At 42.0% G+C, this 20,298-nt stretch overlaps 1 protein-coding gene across 3 annotated transcripts in view; it reads right to left on the reverse strand.

The window, feature by feature from the left end:
- Window positions 1-20,298, reverse strand: part of rabep1 (rabaptin, RAB GTPase binding effector protein 1) — a 139,841-nt gene that overhangs the window by 66,685 nt on the left and 52,858 nt on the right. For all 3 annotated transcript variants that reach the window (XM_059972917.1, XM_059972916.1, XM_059972915.1), the window contains exons 8-9: window positions 15,835-15,972; window positions 9,275-9,733 (exon numbers count right to left, since the gene is read on the reverse strand). In XM_059972917.1, the coding sequence (XP_059828900.1) occupies window positions 9,275-9,733; window positions 15,835-15,972 (597 nt within the window). The remainder of the gene's footprint in view (window positions 1-9,274; window positions 9,734-15,834; window positions 15,973-20,298) is intronic.

Raw genomic sequence — 20,298 nt, forward strand, 5'->3', positions numbered from 1 at the left:
TGTGCAGACATCACCAAATGAAAAGCTTTGGAAAAAGCTTTGAATATTTTTGATTTGATATAGACCCATTTAAGATTACAGGGCCAATGGGCCAAATACAAATTCCTGTTGGAAAACTGATTGAGAATGTTCAGAAGTGAAGACTTGTTAGAAATAGACCATAAGACACAGGAGCCAAATTAGGCCATTTGGCCCATTGGGCCTGCTCCACCATTCCTCCAAGACTGATTTATTATCCTTCTCAATCCCAATCTCCTGCCTTCTCCCTGTAAGCTTTGACACCCTTACTAATCAAGAACCAATCAACCTTCACTTCAAATATACCCAATGGCTTGGCCCCTTCAGCCATCTGTCATAATGAATTTCACAAGTCACCACCCTGTTGCTAAAGAAATACCTCCTCATCTGTTTTAACTAGATGCTCCTTTATTTTGAGGCTCAGGTCCTAGATACCCCCACTACAGAAAACGTCCTCTCCACATGCACTCCATCTAGACCTTTCAATATTGGATAGGTTTCAATGAGATCCCCCGCCTCATTCTTCAAAATTCCAGCAAGACATCAAACACTCTTCATGTGTTAACTGTTAAATTCCTGGAATCATTCTCGTGAGAAAGAAGATGTGAAAAAAAGGACTGAAGGATCACTGTAACCCAACCACAAACTGTTCCAGCTAATACCATCCAGGAAACGGTACCAGAGCTTGAAAGCCAGGACCAACAAGCTCCGGGACAGCTTCTTCCACCAGGCCATCAGACTGCTTAACTCATGCTGACACAACTGTATTTCTATGTTATATTGACTATCCTGTTGTACATGTTACTTATTATAAACTACTATAAATTACTATAAATTGCACATTTAGATAAAGACATAACATAAAGACTTTTACTCATGCATATGAAGGATACAAGCAATAAAGTCAATTCAATTCTTCAATGCTAGCACATCCTTTCTTAGATAAGAGGTCGAAAACAGCAAGTGCTGTCTGACCAATGCCTGAGAAAGCCTTAACATTACATCCTTGCTTTTATATTCTCTGGCAATAAAGGGGGCCTTTTCTAGTTAGTGGCCAGTGACTCGCTGTGTTCCACAAGGGTCAGTTTTGGGACCATTTCTTTTCCTGTTATATGTCAATGATTTCGATGACAGCTTTGGTGACTTTGTACCCGGGTTAGAGGATAATACAAAGATAGATAGAGGGGCTGATAGTACTGAGGAAGCAGCTGAGTCTGCAGAAGGAATTAGACAGATTAGGAGAATAGGCATAGTGACAGATGGAATACAGTGTAGGAAAGTGTACAGTCATGGACTTTGGTAGGAGGAATAAAAGCATGAACCATTTTATAAACGGGGATAAAATTCAAAAATCAGAAGATCAAAGGGACTCCCTAAAGGTTAACTTGCAGGTTGAGTAGGTTGTAAGGAAAGCAAATACATTTTGAGAAGACTAGCACCCCAAAAACTCATCCTTAATAATGGATTCCAATATATTCCCAACCACCTAAGTTAGGCTACCTGGTTTATAATTTATTTTCTTCTGCCTCCCTCCCTTCTTAAAGGGTGGAGTGACATTTACAATTTGCAAGTCCTCCAGATGTGGCTTAGTGAGGTTTGTGAACTTGTCCAGCAATTGAGTTAACTCACATGCGGTGGTGCATGCGCTTGACAGAGTTGTGGTGGGGGAGCTTACTGAGGGAACAAGGTAACGATCCAAAGTCCTTCACATCCACAAACTAGCAGTTCTTAACATCAACCAACAGTCATTGGGCTCCAGGAAATTTGCCCCGAGCAGAGGTCTAGCCACTCTAGCCAAAACAAAGTCCAGGTGTAATGTCGCCCACTGAAGCAGAGTGTCACTGTCATGTCCCACAAGCCAAATCCTGTTGCCATTGGCAACCTCCAGCAGAGTTTCGCTGCTCTTCGCCTTCTCATCAATTGGCGATGCTGACAGCACATACTCACATGAGTGCCTAGCATATGGAATCCATGGTGTTCACAGACCTCTGCTATTCCATTGAAATGGCACTGTCAAAGCTGCAAGGCAGTCAGCACTTCCTAGCGATTGTACCAAAGCAAGGATGGTAAAAACAGAGATCCGGCACTGTCTGTTTGGAGGCCTTGCTGACCAGGCTTATTGAGACGGGGAAAGGAGGAGGAATTATGCACTTTTGCCTGCCTGAGTGAACACTATCAACTATTTTAGCAAGCTTCCTATAGTACTTCACGAGTGCCTAGTGAAGCCTGTACAAACTTGATCTGGCATTTGTTGCATCAAGACTTCTTTAAAAATAAAACAAGGATGGTGATATCCCAGGACAGATCTCAGCTCCGAAAGACAGCAACTGTTTGGTGTGCTCAGACAACAAAAGTTCAAAAGTCTGCAAAAGGTGAGTTTTCAGCAATCACTGTTTATCATGTTCAGACAGTTAGATTCACCACTCTCACAGACAGAGAGTTGTTGAGTGACACTATCACACAGAAATACTTGGTGTTGTTGGCAGGGATTTCTCACAGCGCAAACTGGGCCTCAGATTGTACAAAACTCCGGCAGTTTCAAAGCTACTGTGTTGGCTGACATGTTCAATAACCCTGGAATTGTGCTGGAGCATCAGGGTCACCAATGTAGGTTGTTACAAATAAAATGACATATGGCATTTTATGTTTTAAAAAAGCTATAACAACTCATTTAATGCACTCCAAACACTGAACACAAAGCCTGGTAACAGAACTTCACATTATTATGTCATCACATCAGACCAGCCTCTGGAAGTGAGCCCCAACTCAATATCAATGGTTGTGAATTATGTACATTTCCACCCATTGCATTACCTTGCACTACAAAATCCAGTCCAAAAGACTTATTCCAGGCTTATGCAAAGCTTACTGAGAAAGTAAGGAGGGATGGGATCCAAGGGGACATTGCTTTGTGGATCCAGAATTGGCTTGCCCACAGAAGGCAAAGAGTGGTTGTAGACGGGTCATATTCTGCATGGAGGTCAGTGACCAGGGATCTGTTTTGAGACCCTTACTCTTCGTGATTATTATAAATGACCTGGATGAGGAAGTGGAGGGCTGGGTTAGTAAATTTGCTGATGACACAAAGGTTGGAAGTGTTGTGGATAGTGTGGAGGGCTGTCAGAGGTTACAGCAAGACATTGATCAGATGCAAAACTGGGCTGAGAAATGGCAGAAGGAGTTCAACCCAGGTAAGTGTGAAGTGGTTCATTTTGGTAGGTCAAATATGATGGCAGGATATAGTGTTAATGGTAAGACTCTTGTCAGCGTGGAGGATCAGAGGGATCCGAGTCCGAGTCAATAGAACGCTCAAAGCAGCTGTGCACATTGACTTTGTGGTTAAGGCGGTGTACGGTGTATTGGCCTTCATTAATCGTGGAATTGAATTTAGGAGCCAAGAGGTAATGTTGCAGCTATATAGGGCCCTGGTCATGTCCCACAACAGTGCTCAGTTCTGGTCACCTCACTACAGGAAGGATGTGGAAATTATAGAAAGGGTGCAGAGGAGATTTACAAGGGTGTTGCCTGGATTGGGGAACATGCCTCATGAAAACAGGTTGAGTGAACTCAGCCTTTTCTCCTTGGAGCGACGGATGAGGGGTGACCTGATAGAGGTGTAAAAGATGATGAGAGGCATTGATCGTGTGGATAGTCAGAGGCTTTTTCCCAGGGCTGAAATGGTTGCCTCAAGAGGATACAGGTTTAAGGTGCTGGGGAGCAGGTATAGAGATGTCAGAAGTAAGTTTTTCACTCAGAGAGTGAGTGTGAGGAATGGGCTGCCGGCAACTGTGGTGGAGCCAGATATGATAGGGTCTTTTAAGAGACTTTTGGATAGGTACATGGAGCTTAGAAAAATAGAGGGCGATGGGTAAGCCTAGTAATTCCCAAGGCAGGGACATGTTTGGCACGATTTTGCGTGCCAAAGGGCCTGTATTGTACTGTACGTTTTCTATGTTTTTATGTTTCTATGTAAGACCATTGTACAGCTACTGAAATCTCCAGTAACAATTCCTGACCATTGTATTCAATTGTGGTTTCATATACATTTATGATGTATTTAAATCTATTCGTGCACTTAATGGATTAAACTAATACTTATTACAGAATACTGAATTGCTGTTTTATATTTGACCAAAATCCTACTGACCAAAAAAAAACTATTACAATGCCAACAACTCAAGTTGCATTCCACCAATCTGTAAGGAGTCTGTACAGTCTCCTCATGATCACCTGGGTTTTCAAGTTTCCTCTCACGCTTCAAAGATATGCAGGTTGGTAGGTCAATTGGTCACATGGGTGTAATTGTGATGGCATAGGCTCATGGGCTGGAATTGGTCACGTGGTGTAATTAGGATGGCACGGGCTCATGGTCTGGAATTGGTCTCATGGGTGTAATTGTGATGGCATAGGCTCATGGGCTAGAATTGGTCACATGGTGTAATTGGGATGGCATGGGCTCATGGGCTGGAATTGGTCACGTGGTGTAATTAGGATGGCACGGGCTCATGGTCTGGAATTGGTCTCATGGGTGTAATTGGGATGGCATAGGCTCATGGGCTGGAATTGATCACATGGTGTAATTGGGATGGCATAGGCTCATGGGCTGGAATTGGTCACATGGTGTAATTGGGGTGGCACGAGCTCATGGCCTGGAATTGGTCACATGGTGTAATTAAGATGGCAGAGGCTCATGGGCTGGAATTGGTCACATGGTGTAATTGGGATGGCACAGGCTCATGGGCTGGAATTGGTCACATGGTGTAATTGGGATGGCATGGGCTCATGGGCTGGAATTGGTCACATGGTGTAATTGGGATGGCACAGGCTCATGGGCTGGAATTGGTCACATGGCATAATTAAGATGGCACAGGCTCATGGGCTGGAATTGGTCTCATGGGTGTAATTGGGATGGCACAGGCTCATGGGCTGGAATTGGTCACATGGTGTAATTGGGATGGCACAGGCTCATGGACTGGAATTGGTCACATGGTGTAATTGGGATGGCACGGGCTCATGGGCTGGAATTGGTCACATGGTGTAATTGGAATGGCATAGGCTCATGGGCTGGAATTGGTCACATGGTGTAATTGGGATGGCATAGTCTCATGGGCTGGAATTGGTCACGGTGTAATTGGGATGGCATGGGCTCATGGGCTGGAATTGGTCACATGGAGTAATTGGGATGGCACGGGCTCATGGGCTGGAATTGGTCACATGGTGTAATTGGGATGGCACGGGCTCATGGGCTGGAATTGGTCACATGGTGTAATTGGGATGGCACGGGCTCATGGGCTGGAATTGGTCACATGGTGTAATTGGGATGGCACAGGCTCATGGGCTGGAATTGGTCACATGGTGTAATTAAGATGGCACGGGCTCATGGGCTGGAATTGGTCACATGGTGTAATTGGGATGGCACAGGCTCATGGGCTGGAATTGGTCACATGGCATAATTAAGATGGCACAGGCTCATGGGCTGGAATTGGTCTCATGGGTGTAATTGGGATGGCACAGGCTCATGGGCTGGAATTGGTCACATGGTGTAATTAAGATGGCACGGGCTCATGGGCTGGAATTGGTCACATGGTGTAATTGGGATGGCACAGGCTCATGGGCTGGAATTGGTCACATGGCATAATTAAGATGGCACAGGCTCATGGGCTGGAATTGGTCTCATGGGTGTAATTGGGATGGCACAGGCTCATGGGCTGGAATTGGTCACATGGTGTAATTGGGATGTCATAGGCTCATGGGCTGGAATTGGTCACATGGTGTAATTGGAATGGCATAGGCTCATGGGCTGGAATTGGTCACATGGTGTAATTGGAATGGCATAGGCTCATGGGCTGGAATTGGTCACATGGTGTAATTAAGATGGCACGGGCTCATGGGCTGGAATTGGTCACATGGTGTAATTGGGATGGCACAGGCTCATGGGCTGGAATTGGTCACATGGCATAATTAAGATGGCACAGGCTCATGGGCTGGAATTGGTCTCATGGGTGTAATTGGGATGGCACAGGCTCATGGGCTGGAATTGGTCACATGGTGTAATTGGGATGTCATAGGCTCATGGGCTGGAATTGGTCACATGGTGTAATTGGAATGGCATAGGCTCATGGGCTGGAATTGGTCACATGGTGTAATTGGAATGGCATAGGCTCATGGGCTGGAATTGGTCACATGGTGTAATTGGGATGCCATAGGCTCATAGGCTGGAATTGGTCACGGTGTAATTGGGATGGCATGGGCTCATGGGCTAGAATTGGTCACATGGAGTAATTGGGATGGCACGGGCTCATGGGCTGGAATTGGTCACATGGTGTAATTGGGATGGCACGGGCTCATGGGCTGGAATTGGTCACATGGTGTAATTGGAATGGCATAGGCTCATGGGCTGGAATTGGTCACATGGTGTAATTGGAATGGCATAGGCTCATGGGCTGGAATTGGTCACATGGTGTAATTGGGATGCCATAGGCTCATGGGCTGGAATTGGTCACGGTGTAATTGGGATGGCATGGGTTCATGGCCTAGAATTGGTCACATGGAGTAATTGGGATGGCACGGGCTCATGGGCTGGAATTGGTCACATGGTGTAATTGGGATGGCACGGGCTCATGGGCTGGAATTGGTCACATGGTGTAATTGGGATGGCACGGGCTCATGGGCTGGAATTGGTCACATGGTGTAATTGGGATGGCATCGGCTCATGGGCTGGAATTGGTCACATGGTGTAACTGGGATGGCATGGGCTCATGGGCTGGAATTGGTCACATGGTGTAACTGGGATGGCATAGGCACATGGGCTAGAATTGGTCACATGGTCTAATTGGGATGGCATAGGCTCATGGGCTGGAAGAGCCTATTACCTTGCTGTATTGCCAATATAAAATAATCTGAAGGATTCATTAATCTCCCATTCTTACAAGAGATGAGATTTCATTAAGAATGAGTTATATTATGGCTGTCAAATGATATCCAAGTGTACATATTTGTGGAACAACAAGGCATCCATTTCCCTGATACTGCGGTAGTCACTTGGACCATTAGATGAGAAGAATGTGAAGAAAGAAGGGTGAGCAAACTATGTAGTCCTTTGCCAAAATGCCATTTCATAAGATTATGGCTAACCTCCTACCTCAGCAGCACTTATGTGCACTATCCCTATATTCCTGGATGTGCTGATGTATCCAAAAATTAACTACAGCAAAACCTATCCTAGTTAGGCATCTAGCACCCACAAGTCTCACTGGGGCTCTAATCTCCACAAAGCCTGGGATTCACTGGGGCCCTGTCCCCACCTCCCAGATCCAATTTAGAGGATCAGTTCCTTTTTCATGTGGCATGGAAAGCCGCTTACAGGAAAATCCAGCACACTCTGGACATTGATAACGATGGACCAGCAGATTTCCCAGACTAATTGGATCTCCAAAACATTTTAGTTCACATATTATAATTAAGATGGCACACAGTGAAATAACAATTTTTCAATAAACCTACAGCTATACTTGCACCGAGACAGAACATTCCCCAATGTGGAAAAAGTGGCTACTGCTTGTGTCAATCCTACTGAAGGCTTTCTATCTTCAAGGTCAAAGCCTGGAACATTAGTTTTGGTATCAGTCATGAGGTAATGTTGGATGCATTCCATTATCCATTTTTTTACTTCTAGCTGAATAATGTAACTGTACCTTTCTATAAAGGCAAGGTGCATTTAAATGCTTGGTGAACAGGAAGGTTAGCAGTCTCCATGGCTTTTCTCTCTTGTCTGAAGATACTGAAAATCTCACAAGAGGCAGACAGGTAGCGTAGGCCAGCACTGGCAGCCATGCAAATGCACTGGGGCTTAACAGTCCTCATCAGTGATGTCAACCTAGAATATGATACTTATGAGTTAGCTACGAAGTATGAAGTGGTGCAACAAGTTCATAGTGAGGAGTGTTCAAGATGGCTTCCCCAATGACATTCATCTACTTTCTATTTGCTAATTGGATCATTAAGTCAGATGAATATTTGGATTCCTCAGCTTCGACTCCAAACCCCATGAAGGAAGTCTCGTATTATCAAGTTACACATGAATAGCTACCAATTATTATCCTTCCTCAACTGATAAAAATGTGTTCCCCCCATGGAACACAACATTTGGAAAAAATAATGAACACAATAAGAATGAAATATAAATTGTAGGAGGGGACTTCAATATCATTCACCCAGAGTGGAATGGTCGCACTGAGATGACCATGTGAACAAGCATGAAGGCTAAACTTTGACCTTTTCCTCAGTAACCCATTTTGCAGATCTAGCTACTTAAGACAGAGTCTGGTCTTTACACTGAAGAAACCCTCCATGTTGAGTGGTGCTGTATTCTAAAGAAAGAGATATACTCAGATCTAGACATCCATGAACCATTGTAGACGCAGAAATAGCAATGTCCACCTCTACAATCTGTGATCTAGCAGATTCCTAATTCTGGCATTATGATCAAGCTTTGGATTAGCCTTAATGCAGAACCTGGCTTAACCTAAAAAATGAAATGCAGCAAGGACTACATGTCAGCTAAACAGCAAAGGCAGAATACAGTAAATAGATCTAAGCAATCGCACAACCAATGGATCAGATCAATTATACTCAGTCATGAATGGAGGTGGACAATTAAATTACTTGTTGGAAGGGGCAGTTCCAAACTCCCTATCTACTATGGGGTCCAGCCAATGAATGCCAAAGACGAAGGTGAAGTATTTGCAATAAAAAAAACTGCCAGAAGTGCCAAATAACCACTTTACCTCAGCTTCCCTGTGAAATCACCACCATTGTGGTCCAAGAACAAGAGAAAAAGTGGCACTCCAGTTATTTACCAAGGCTAGTCCTACACTTCCCAAACCCAAAATCTCTATCAAGCAGTAGGCTCCAAGCAAATGCACCACCTACAAGTTACCTACCAAGCACAACTGGAAATATGCTACTTTTTCTTCATGATCACTGGTCTAAATCTCCAAATTCTCTACTCAAAAATACCTTCAAACAGGACAACTGAATTTTAATAACATCTTCATCAGGGCAAATTAGAGATGGACTGTTGATCATACCAGTGATTCCCATTTCCTGGATTTATTTTCTTCAATGGTTAACAAATATTTTTGAGAACTTAAGCCAGTTCATGAAATGCAGACATGATGAAAAATGAACTGAAGCCACAGTGCTTCCAATCATTTGATAACAGCACAAGTAAAAAAAACATGTTTAAGGAACTCACCTCCTGTTGCAGTAAATTCCATTCCTTTTCACTGACCATTCTGTATCCACTCGGAGCACTATCCACCACCTGTGTAAGACTGGACAGAAGAGAAGCAGTCTCTTCTTGTTCTGGTGTGAGTGCTGTAATTGCTTTTTCTTGATCTTTGGTCAATATGAAGGAACCAGACATCTGGAAAGAGCCAACTGAAACCGTATCAAAATTCTCAGAAACAGAGTCTGCTCCAACCAAAGGTCCAAAATCTGACTCATCCAGATTTCCTGCAGATTTTGCTTTATGTCCGTTGCCCAAGCTCTTTGACTGCAAGGAGCCAGAAGTACCCAGACTGTCAGTGGACTGAACCCTTCTTAAGCCCTCACGAAATAACTCACTGTCTTGCTTAACAGCGGGACTTGCATGCGATGTTGACACATCAGAATCCAAGGAGTGTACTGACCCGTATATACTATTTCCATAAGGCTGGAAAAAAAGAGAAACAATTCATTTGAGAACACTAAAAATCATAGTTATTTCCAAATGAGGTTAAAGGCATCTTTTACTTTTCCACAATACAAATTTGTGAACAGTGCATGCTGTTGGCCAGTAAATAATGCAGCTACGATACTCAACATACAGGGTACTATTGCAGCTCAGTGAGTTTCTTGCTTGAGTTAGAAGGTCATGGGTTAAAAGACAATGGAAAATGATACATTAATGCATTATTGATAGCATACTTCAAGAGCTTGTTTGCAGGGTTGTTTGCTAAGACTGAAGGTTAGGTAGTAAGTGTTTCGTCACTAGTTCAGTGCACAAATTAGTGTTGTTTCTGCCGAATGCTCGCTCTTATATTGGCCTGATTTGTTGTTCTGATTGGCTGTCGTGCTGGGTGCTAGTCTCCGCAGTGTCATAGCCAAACAGATAACTGACTGATCTCTGGCCCGTTTCTCCAGTTACAGGCCAGTGGAGATCACTCCGCTGTGCACTGATGATGTCACCTGGACAATGACGAAACATAGGTGACTTAACCTCTAGCTCAACGAATAACCTACAAAGAAGCAGCCAACTCAAGCTCCCAATCTTCTCTTTCATTTCATATATTAAGAGCATCAAAAAAAAAATAGGAATTAGTCATTCTCTTAAAAGCTGTTCAGTTTATAAATAAGGTCACTGATTCAGTTACTCGCCCACTTTCTTGCCCAATATCCATACCCCTTGATAAGCCAGGAATATACTGAGCAGCTGAGAATCCACTGTCACCTGGAGTAAAATATCAAAGGTTTAAAATCTTTTGAATACAGAAGTTCTCACCACAACCTACATGGCAGACCCTTGATCTGGGGACTATACTCATGATTCCAGGTACACAAATGCTGAATCAGACCGACAGCAATTATCTTGTCAATCAAAAATTTCAGCCTCAATTAGATCAGAGGGGCAAAATGCTTTCTTTAATATTTCTGGTTTCCACCATCTTTACTTGCTTCATCCTCAATTGTACAGCTGAAGATGTTTTCTTTGGGATAAAATGTTAAGCCCAGACCCACAAGGTGATAGTCCGTATTAGTTGCTACTGTTAGTACTTTGTTAATTCACACTTATTCCTAAATTTCAAAACTTTGATATATTGCTGTATTGTCAGCAGCACAAATGATCCCCTTCTATCCTCAGCAATTAATACATCATTTTCAGCAGCAGTTGAAAAGCAGCAATTAGGAACTGTAAATAAACAAGACATCTAACATATTCTGCCCTACTTCAAGACTGGGCTTGGTTGCAACTGTAGGCCAGTGTCAGTTACTTTTGTGTAGTAGCAGCAAACGTAATCTCACATGATATTCAATATGATTCTGATTATAATGGGCCAGATTGCACTGGGTCCTGACTTGTAAATATAAATCCATAACAGATGTGAAGAGCTGGTTAAGATAGCCCTTGTACTTGAGTTTTTCCTAAACATAGTGTATTGGTAGTGGTAAATTAACTTCTAACATATTCTCAGAGCCAGTACGTGGAACCTTCTGGTGACCTTTGGCCTAATTAATCAGACACTTTTCTTCTTACCATCAGTAGTTTCTACACGAGGCTCTGCATCCAAAGAACCCTATCATCTAGGCCATGCCACCTTCTAACAGGTCCTATTGGCAACAAGTACAGAAGCCTGAAGTCCAACACCACTAGGTTCAAGAATGGCTACAGGTGCAAGAAAAAGTTTGTAAACCCTTTGCAATTACCTGGTTTCAGCACTACTCATAAAATGTGGTCTGATCTTTATGAAAGTCACAAGAATAGACAAACACAATCTGTCTAAACTAATAATACACAAACCATTGTACTTCTTCTTGTCAATATTGAGTACACCATTTAAACAATCACAGTTAGGTTAAAAAAAAGTACATGAACCTCAGGGGTAATGTCTTCTGCAAAAGCTATTTAGAGTCAGGTGTTCCAATCAATGAGTTGAGATTGGAGGTGTGGGTTGTAGAGGTGCCCTGCCCTATAAAAAAAACATACACACAAAGTCAGGTTACTGACAGAGCCTGCTCTTAAGAAAAATCTGTTTACGTGCACCATCCCTTAATCAAAACAACTTTCAGAGGACCTTAGAAGAAAAATTGTAGAGATGCATGAAGTTGGAAAAGGCAAAAGAAAAGAATTTCTAAAGACCAGAGTATTCATCAGTACACAGTTAGAGAAACTGTCTGCAAATAGAGGAAATTCAGTAGTTGCTACTCCCCATAGGAGTGGGGGACCTACAAAGATCACACCAAGAGTACAATGTGCAATGCTGATAAAGGTGAAAAAGAACCCAAGGATAACAGCAAAATATCTGCAGAAATTTCCAGAAATAGTGTAAGTCTCTGTTCATGAGTCCACTATAAGAAAATCAATCAACAAGAATGGTGTTCATAGAAGGACACAACAGAGGAAATTCTGCTCTCCAAAAAAAAATCACGTCTCATGTTTTCAAAAGACCAACAGGGTGTTGCACAACACTTCTGAGACAATGTCCTGTGGACAGCTGAAACAAAAGTTAAACTTAGAACATAATAAATAGGAGCAGGAGTAGGCCAGCTGACCCATCGCCTGCTCCACGATTCAATAAGACCATGGCTGATCTGGCCATGGACTCATCTCCACCTCCTGCCTCTTCCCCATAGCCCACAATTCCCTTACTATGCAGAAATTTATACAACCTTGTCTTAAATGTATTTACCAAGGTAGCCTCCACTGCTTCATTGGGCAGAGAATTCCACAGATTCACCACTCACTGGAAAAAGCAGTCCCTCCCCATCTCCATCCTAAATCTACTCCCCTGAATCTTGAGGTTACGTCCCCTAGCTCTAGTCTCACCTACCAGTAGAAACAACTTTCCTGCCTCTATCTAATCTATCCCTTTCAAAATTTTACATGTTTCTATAACATTTCCTCTCATTCTTCTGAATTCCAGTAAGTACAGTCCCAGGCAACTCAATCTCGCCTCATGGTCTAACCCCTTCATCTCTGAAATCAACCTGGAGCACCTCCTCTGCACTGCCTCCAAAGCCAGTATATCCTTCAAGTAAGGAGACCAGAACTGCACACAATACTGCAGGTGCGGCCTCACCAGTACCCTGTATAGTTGCAGCATGACTGCCGTGCTCCTAAATTCAATCTCTCTAGCAATGAAGGCCAACATTCCATTTGCCTTCTTGATAGCCTTCTGCACTTGCAAATTAAACTTTTGCAATTCATGCACAAGCACTCCCAAGTCCTTCTGTGCAGGAACATGTTGCAATTTTTTTTTACTATTTAAATAATAACCTGCTCTTTCATTTTTCCTTCCAAAGTGGATGACCTTGCATTTACCAACATTGTACTCCATCTGCCAGACCCTTGCCCACTCACTTAATCTATGTCTCCCTGCAGACTTTCCGTATCTCCTGCACAATTTACTTTTCCACTCAATTTAGTATCATCAGCAAACTTAAAAACACTACAGTTGATCCCCTCTTCCAAATTGTTAATGCATATTGTGAACAGTTGTGGGCCCAGCACACCGCTCACCACTGATTGCCAACCAGAGTAACATCCATGTAAACCAACTCTCTGCTTTCTATTAGCCAATCCTCTTATTCATACTAATACATCACCCCCAACTCTATGCATCCTTATCTTATGGATAAGTTTTGTACACGGTACCTTATAGAATGCCTTCTGGAAATCCAAGTAAACAATGTCCATCTGTTCCCCTCGATCCACCGTGCTCATTCTATCTTCAAAGAACTCCAGTAAGTTTGTCAAACAAGACCTGCCTTTGCTGAATCCATGCGGCATCAGCCTGATGGCTCCATTGCTTTCCAGATGCCTCGCTATTTCTTCTTTAGTAATAGCTTCAAGCATTTTCCCCAACTACAGATGTTAAACTAATTGGCCTACAGTTACCTGCCGTATGCCTACATCCATTTTTGAACAGTGGTGTGATATTCACTGTCTTCCAATTCGCCAGAACCTGCCCAGAGTCCAGAGAATTTTGGTCAATCATCACCTAAGGCTCTACTATAACATCCGCTATTTCCTTCAGTATCCTGGGATGCTTTCCATCAGGGGCAGGGGACATCTATCTTCAGGCCCACAAGTCTGCTCAACACTACTCCTTTAGTGATAGCTATTATATCAAGGTCTTCACCTCCTATCGCATCCAACTCATTTGGCAGAAATGCACACCGCTATGTTTGGAGAGAAAAGGGCACTGTAAACCAACATCAAGACCTCATCCCAACTGTGAAGCATGGTGGAAGGAACATCATGGATTGAGGCTGCTTTGGTGCCTCTGGGATCTTTGCAATCACTGAGGGAACAATGAATTTTATAAGACATTTTATAGGAGCATGTCAGGGTAGCAGTCCATCACCTTAAGCTTAATACAATTTGGATGATGCAATATGACAATGACCCAAAACACAAGTAAATCAACAACAAAATTGTTCAAAAAGCAGAAAATTTGTGTTTTGGAATGGCCAAGTCAGAGTCCAGACATTAATCGAATTGAATTGATTTTATTCCTTACATCCTTCACATACATGAGGAGTAAAAATCTTTACGTTATGTCTCTATCTAAATACGCAATGTGCAACTATAATAAATAAAAGAGTCAATGTAATATGGAATACACTCAAATCAGCGCGAGTTCATCAGTCTGATGGCCTGGTCGAAGAAGCTGTCCTGAAACCTGTTGGTCCTGGCTTTTGTGTTGCAGTACCGTTTCCCAGATGATAGCAGCCGGAATAGATTGTAGTTGGGGTGTCTCCGGTCCCCAATGATCCTACGGGCCCTTTTTACACACCTGTCCTTGTAAATGTCCTGAATCATGGGAAGTTCACCACTACAGATGCGCTGGGCTATCCACACTCTTTGCAGAGTCTGTGATTAAGGGAATAACTGTTCTCATACCAGGCAGTGATGCAGCCAATCAGGATGCTCTCAATTGTGCCTTTGTAGAAAGTTCTTAGGATTTGGGGGCCCATACCAAACTTCCTCAACTGTCTGAGGTGAAAGAGGCACTTGAAGTTGTCTACCTTCTCAACCCCAGATCCATTGATGTCAATAGGGCTAGCCTGTCTCCATTCTTCCTGTAATCCACAACCAGCTCCTTTGTTTTTGCAACATTGAGGGAGAGGTTGTTTTCTTGACACCACTGTCAGACTTCTTTCCTGTGGGCCAGCTCATTATTGTTTGAGATAAGGCCAATCAATGTAGTGTCATTGGCAAATTTAATTAGCAGATTGGAGCTGTGGGTGGTGATGCAGTCATGGGTGTACAGGGAGTAACCCAATTGAAATGCTGTGGCGTGACATGACAAGGGCTGCTCATGCAAGGTATCCCAGAAATATTGATGAAATAAAACAGTTTTGTATAGAGAAATGGTTTTTTAATTCCTCTTCACAATTATGCAGATCTGATCAGCAGCTACAGGAAATGCTTGGTGGAGGTTATTGCTGCTAAAGGAGGTTCTACAAGTTATTAAATACAAGGGTTCACATACTTTTTCCAGTCTGGACTGTGAATGATTAAACAGTGCATTCAATAAAGACATGAAAAGTACAATTATTTATGCATTATTAGTTTAGGCAGATTGTGTTGGTCTATTATTGTGACTTAGACCTCAGTAATTAATGCAGAAAACCAGGTAATTGCAAAATGTTCACAAACTTTTCTTGCAACTGTATCTCCCTTCAAAATGGTTGTTGTGATGCATCTAGTGTGGTATTATAGCAGGTAGTGCTTGTCACTCTCACTTGCAACTTCCACTGCTAGCTCGCAGTCCTGCAAAAAAAGAGAGCTGAATGTCTAAGTCCTCCCTGCAAGTACACAGCCTCATGTAGTGTCTCCTCACAGGCAACACATGGAAACCGAACTCCTTTTGACCTCAGGCTGAACTACAGAGTGAGAAGACAAATGCTGATAGTGGTTGAGCTGAGGGACAAAACAGTACAATACTCCCTTTAGAACTGTAGGTTAAAGGTAAGTATTATCCAGACAAATTACTGGCATCATTTGAGTTTGAATAATAGTCTAGAAAATGTTCAAGTTACAAAACTGACCTCTTCATCGGGTAAGGTGTGCAGAGATTTAAGAGGAGATTCCACACGTGGCTGGGAGTTCACTACTGGTACTTCTTCCTCAGTCTCAGACTCTTTCTTCTCCTTGGCTTTTTTGAGGTTCCTCTGCTCATCTTCAGCCTGAAATAGATTTTTTAAATTCTAATTTCAGAACACATTTGCTCTCAGGGTACTTTTAACAAGGTCCCAAAAAGTAGTAACCATTTTCGCTTACAATTTGTAATTTTGTTTAGTGCAGAACCACTTTTACATTGAAGAACGCAGTACAAGCCTCACAAAAGTAGCTACACTGGCACATTTTTTCACTTCTAAATGTGCTATACTTTTGAACAGTTATTATCACAAAGGTTCTGATTTCCTGTTCACATCAATGATATAAAAATTACAAGTTAGGTATTGTGTATTTAATATTTGAGAGTGTGAGAGCGTGACAGAGAGTGTGCGAGAATGTGTGTGCATGAGTGTGCGAGTAGGTTGAGTAAGCATTCCTGTTCATTTCAATCATTACAGGTTAAATATCAAAATGTTAATTACATATGTCATCACACTGCCATGTGATACAAGCAGCCTCATTTAAAAGTAAAGACAAAGCCAGACCCACATTCCCAGATTCCTGCTTTCTTTGAATTAATTTAAGGTATTTAAATTACAAAGCATAACATTGTCACAGCCCAGCACATAGAGACAGTCTTTGAAAGGGAAGGCATGATTGGTTTTTAAACTCAGAAAACAGAATTCAGGGTTCATAAAGAGTGAGTACCGACCAGGTGATAGTAATATATTTTTTAAAAAAGCAGAAATTGCTGGCTACGTCAAAAAGATCAAGGGGTTTGATTACACAATAGGTAGCTTGCTCATGTATTCTGAGCTATTGGAACAGTATTTTGAAGCAAATGCAATAGCTAATGAGAAGCGACTGTCAATTTTGCTGACTGCCTAAGGTTTAAAGGCATACAGTTTGTTTTGAAGTTTGACTGCTCCAATCAAATCATAAGAAATTAGCTTTCCTGATACTGTCAAACTAATGTAGGAACACTTAGAACCAAAGCCATTTCTGATTTCAGAAAGCTTTAGGTTTCAGAAGTGGAATCAAAAAGAAGGGGAGTCCTTTTCAGTGTACATGGCTGAATTGAAGGGATCGTCTAAGCATTGTCAGTTTGTTAATGGTCTTAATGATGCAGTGAGAAATCACTTGGTTTGTGAAGCCTTACAAGAAAGCATTCAAAACACCTCCTAACTGAAGCATAGCTTACATTCAAATGAGCAGTGGAAATCTCAGTTTCAATGGAAGCCACAGAGACACAATTGAGTTACAGTCAAGAATGAAAGTGAGTGTGAATGAAGAAACCAAAGAAATCTACAAAGAAACCAGCCTGGTCAAACAAATTGTGTTACTGTTGTGGCAGGAACTCATGCTCACCAAACAAACATAGATTTAAAGGCAAAATTGTAGAAAGTGCAACAAAGTAGGAGACATACAAAGAGCATGTCGGGCAGACAAAAAATAAATGGACTACACAGAAAACAAAGTCAAGTTGCAGTTTCAAAGAATATGAATCTGCATGCTATTGATGAAAAATCTGATAATGATGAGTGACACATGACTGGGTAGCCTTGAGATTTACAATGTGAAAGCTAACAAAAGTCAAGCAATATGACTTACACCAGAAGTGACCAGAAAATTAAATTAGAATTGGACACTGGTTCAGCTATTTGAATCATTCCACAAAATGAGTTTGAATGGCAGCTCATAAATACTGAACTGAAGCATGCAGATATCCAAGTTGCACTGGAGAAAAGATAACTCCTATGGGAAAGACATTTGTAATAGTGAATTACAAAAACCATCAAGCCACATTGAGTTGGTATGTGGTAAAACAGGAGGACCAGCATTGTGGCGCATGATTGGCCGAAACAACTACAATTTGATTGGGGATTCATTCACAATTTGCATACCACATTCCCTGCAATGAAGCCAGCCAGAAATGGATTAAATGTACTGGATGATGCATCAACTGTCTCCATGCCAAATACTATGAACAGTTCCCCAACCAAGGACAAACAGGAAAGACATTTTGGGCCAAACGGATCAAAAAGATGTGCTAGCAAACACAACAAATCACAGATCAGTGCTTTTAACCTTGACAGTGGAACAAGTTTTAGAAACAAAGATTAAAAATAAGATTAGTGGTCACTCAGATAAGTCTGGATTTTTAAAAATGTGCTCACATCTGCTACAGGCAAACAGCGCTTTAAGTTAATAGTGCTTTCTTCAATAAGAAGCAAAGAGTGGATGGGGAAATATGGATGATACACAAAAGCAAATTGATAAAGTGCCACATAAAAGGACTGTTATCAAGGTTGAAGCCCATTAATAAAGGGGGTGAGTTTTGGAAAGGTTGAGCACCTTCAAGTCTCTGAGCATCAGTATCTCAGAGGGTCAGTACTGAGCCCAACAATCACAAAGGAGGCAGCTCCTCTTTTTAAATGGAGTTTTGATGAGAATTAGTATGTCAAAGATTGTTGCAAATTTCTACAAATGTATGGAGGAGAGCTTTCTGACTGGTTGCATCATAGCCTGGTATGAATCATCCAGAGCACAGGAATGGAAGAGTCTGTAGACTCAGCCAGTTCCATCATAGGTACAAACACCTAAAGGAGTAAGACCTCCTTAGGAAAATTGAGGGAAAGGGTCAGCAGCTTTCAATCCTTGGCATTAATAGAGTATCTTGTCCTATATTCAGCACATGTCACCTCAAAGAACATACAAGACATCGACTTTCTTGGAAGCTTGTGTAGATTCAGCATATCAGAAAAACTACAGCAAACTGAAGAACAGCAAAGGTTACAGACAGTGGTGGATACAGCCCAGCCCATCACAGGGAAAGTCACTGAGTACATTTATATGGACTGCTGCCACAAGAAAGCAGTACCCATCAAAGACCCCAACCATCCAGCCTATACCCTCTTTGTGAAACTACCATCGAACAAGAGGTACAGAAGCCTTAGGTCCCACACCACCAGGTTCAGGAAGTTATCATCCTGCAACCATCAGGCTCCTGAATTGGCATGGATAACTTCAATCACTACCTCTCTGAATTGATTCTCCAACCTACAGCCTCTCTTTCAAAGACTCTTTACAACTTATGTTCTTGGTATTATTTTTATTTACACAGTTGTCATCTTTCACACTTTAATTGGCTGTCAGCCTTTGTCCTGTTTATGTAGTTATTAATAAAATTCTAATGCAAATTTTTCCTGTAAGTTTTTGCAAGAAGATGAATCGTGAGGAAGTTAGCATATGCGAACATATATGTACTTTGACAATAAATTTACTTTAAACCCTTCCCACCATCAAGGACATCTTCGAAGAGCTGCACCCATCACTAAGAATCCTCACCATTTGGTACGCCTTTTTCTTGATACTACCATTGGGGAGGAGGTACAAGAGACTGAAGATGACTGAATTTTACATCAGAAATAGACTGATTTTTAAAACTGTCCATGAACACAGTCACATTATTCCTTTGTTTGTACTATTTATATTGGTGGTGGTGGCATCCATTAGTCTCGCAAGACCATGAATCTGCGCCTGGGAAGTCGACTGGAGTATCCTCTCCAAGGCACAGGCCTGGGTAAGGTTGTATGGAAGACCGGCAGTTACCCATGCTGCAAGTCTCCCCTCTCCACGCCACTGATGTTGTCCAAGGGAAGGACAAAGGCTGATACAGCTTGGAATGAGTGTTGTCGCAGGAGTTGCCAGAACGAGATTGAAAACAACGTTGGACTGCCTTAGGAACTCCAGCTCCAGATTTGTCCTCAGGGTTTACTCCTGAAGCCTTTCCCATGAGTGGGAATGGCTGCAAGGCAGCGGAGGTTTGAAATCAGAGTTTTCCTTCTCTCAGATGGACTGCCTTCCCAGGCTGATGAGCTCCATCTACCCGCAACTACTTATATTGTATTGTAAATTATTGTAATTATTAAACTTTATATCTTTGCACTGAACTGCTGCCACAAAATCACAAATTTTATGTCACAAATCAGTGATAATAAATCTTATTTGGACTCTGAATTGCCTGACTGATATTTTTAAATTAAATTTATTCATTTTTCAGGATCTGGCGAACACTGGCAAGTTCAATAGTTATCTAGTTCATTCCTATCTAGTCTTGGACCAAGTAGTTCACAAGGCTAGTAATTAACAGTCAACCATTTTAATAAGTCTGGGCCATACATAAGTCAAACAGTGGTAACTTTCCTTTACTAAAGGAATAACTGAACCAGACAGATTTTCACAAATAGTAGTTTTGTGATTATAAGTAATAATTACCAGATAATGAACGAGATTTAAATTCCACCTCCATCACAAGACTTCCTGTTCTTGCGAAGGCATCCATAAACACAAAGGATATCATTGGTGGAATCTAATAATGATGAGGGAGGAGA

Source organism: Hypanus sabinus, chromosome 6 (assembly GCF_030144855.1).
Source record: "Hypanus sabinus isolate sHypSab1 chromosome 6, sHypSab1.hap1, whole genome shotgun sequence".
Lineage (NCBI taxonomy): Eukaryota > Metazoa > Chordata > Chondrichthyes > Myliobatiformes > Dasyatidae > Hypanus > Hypanus sabinus.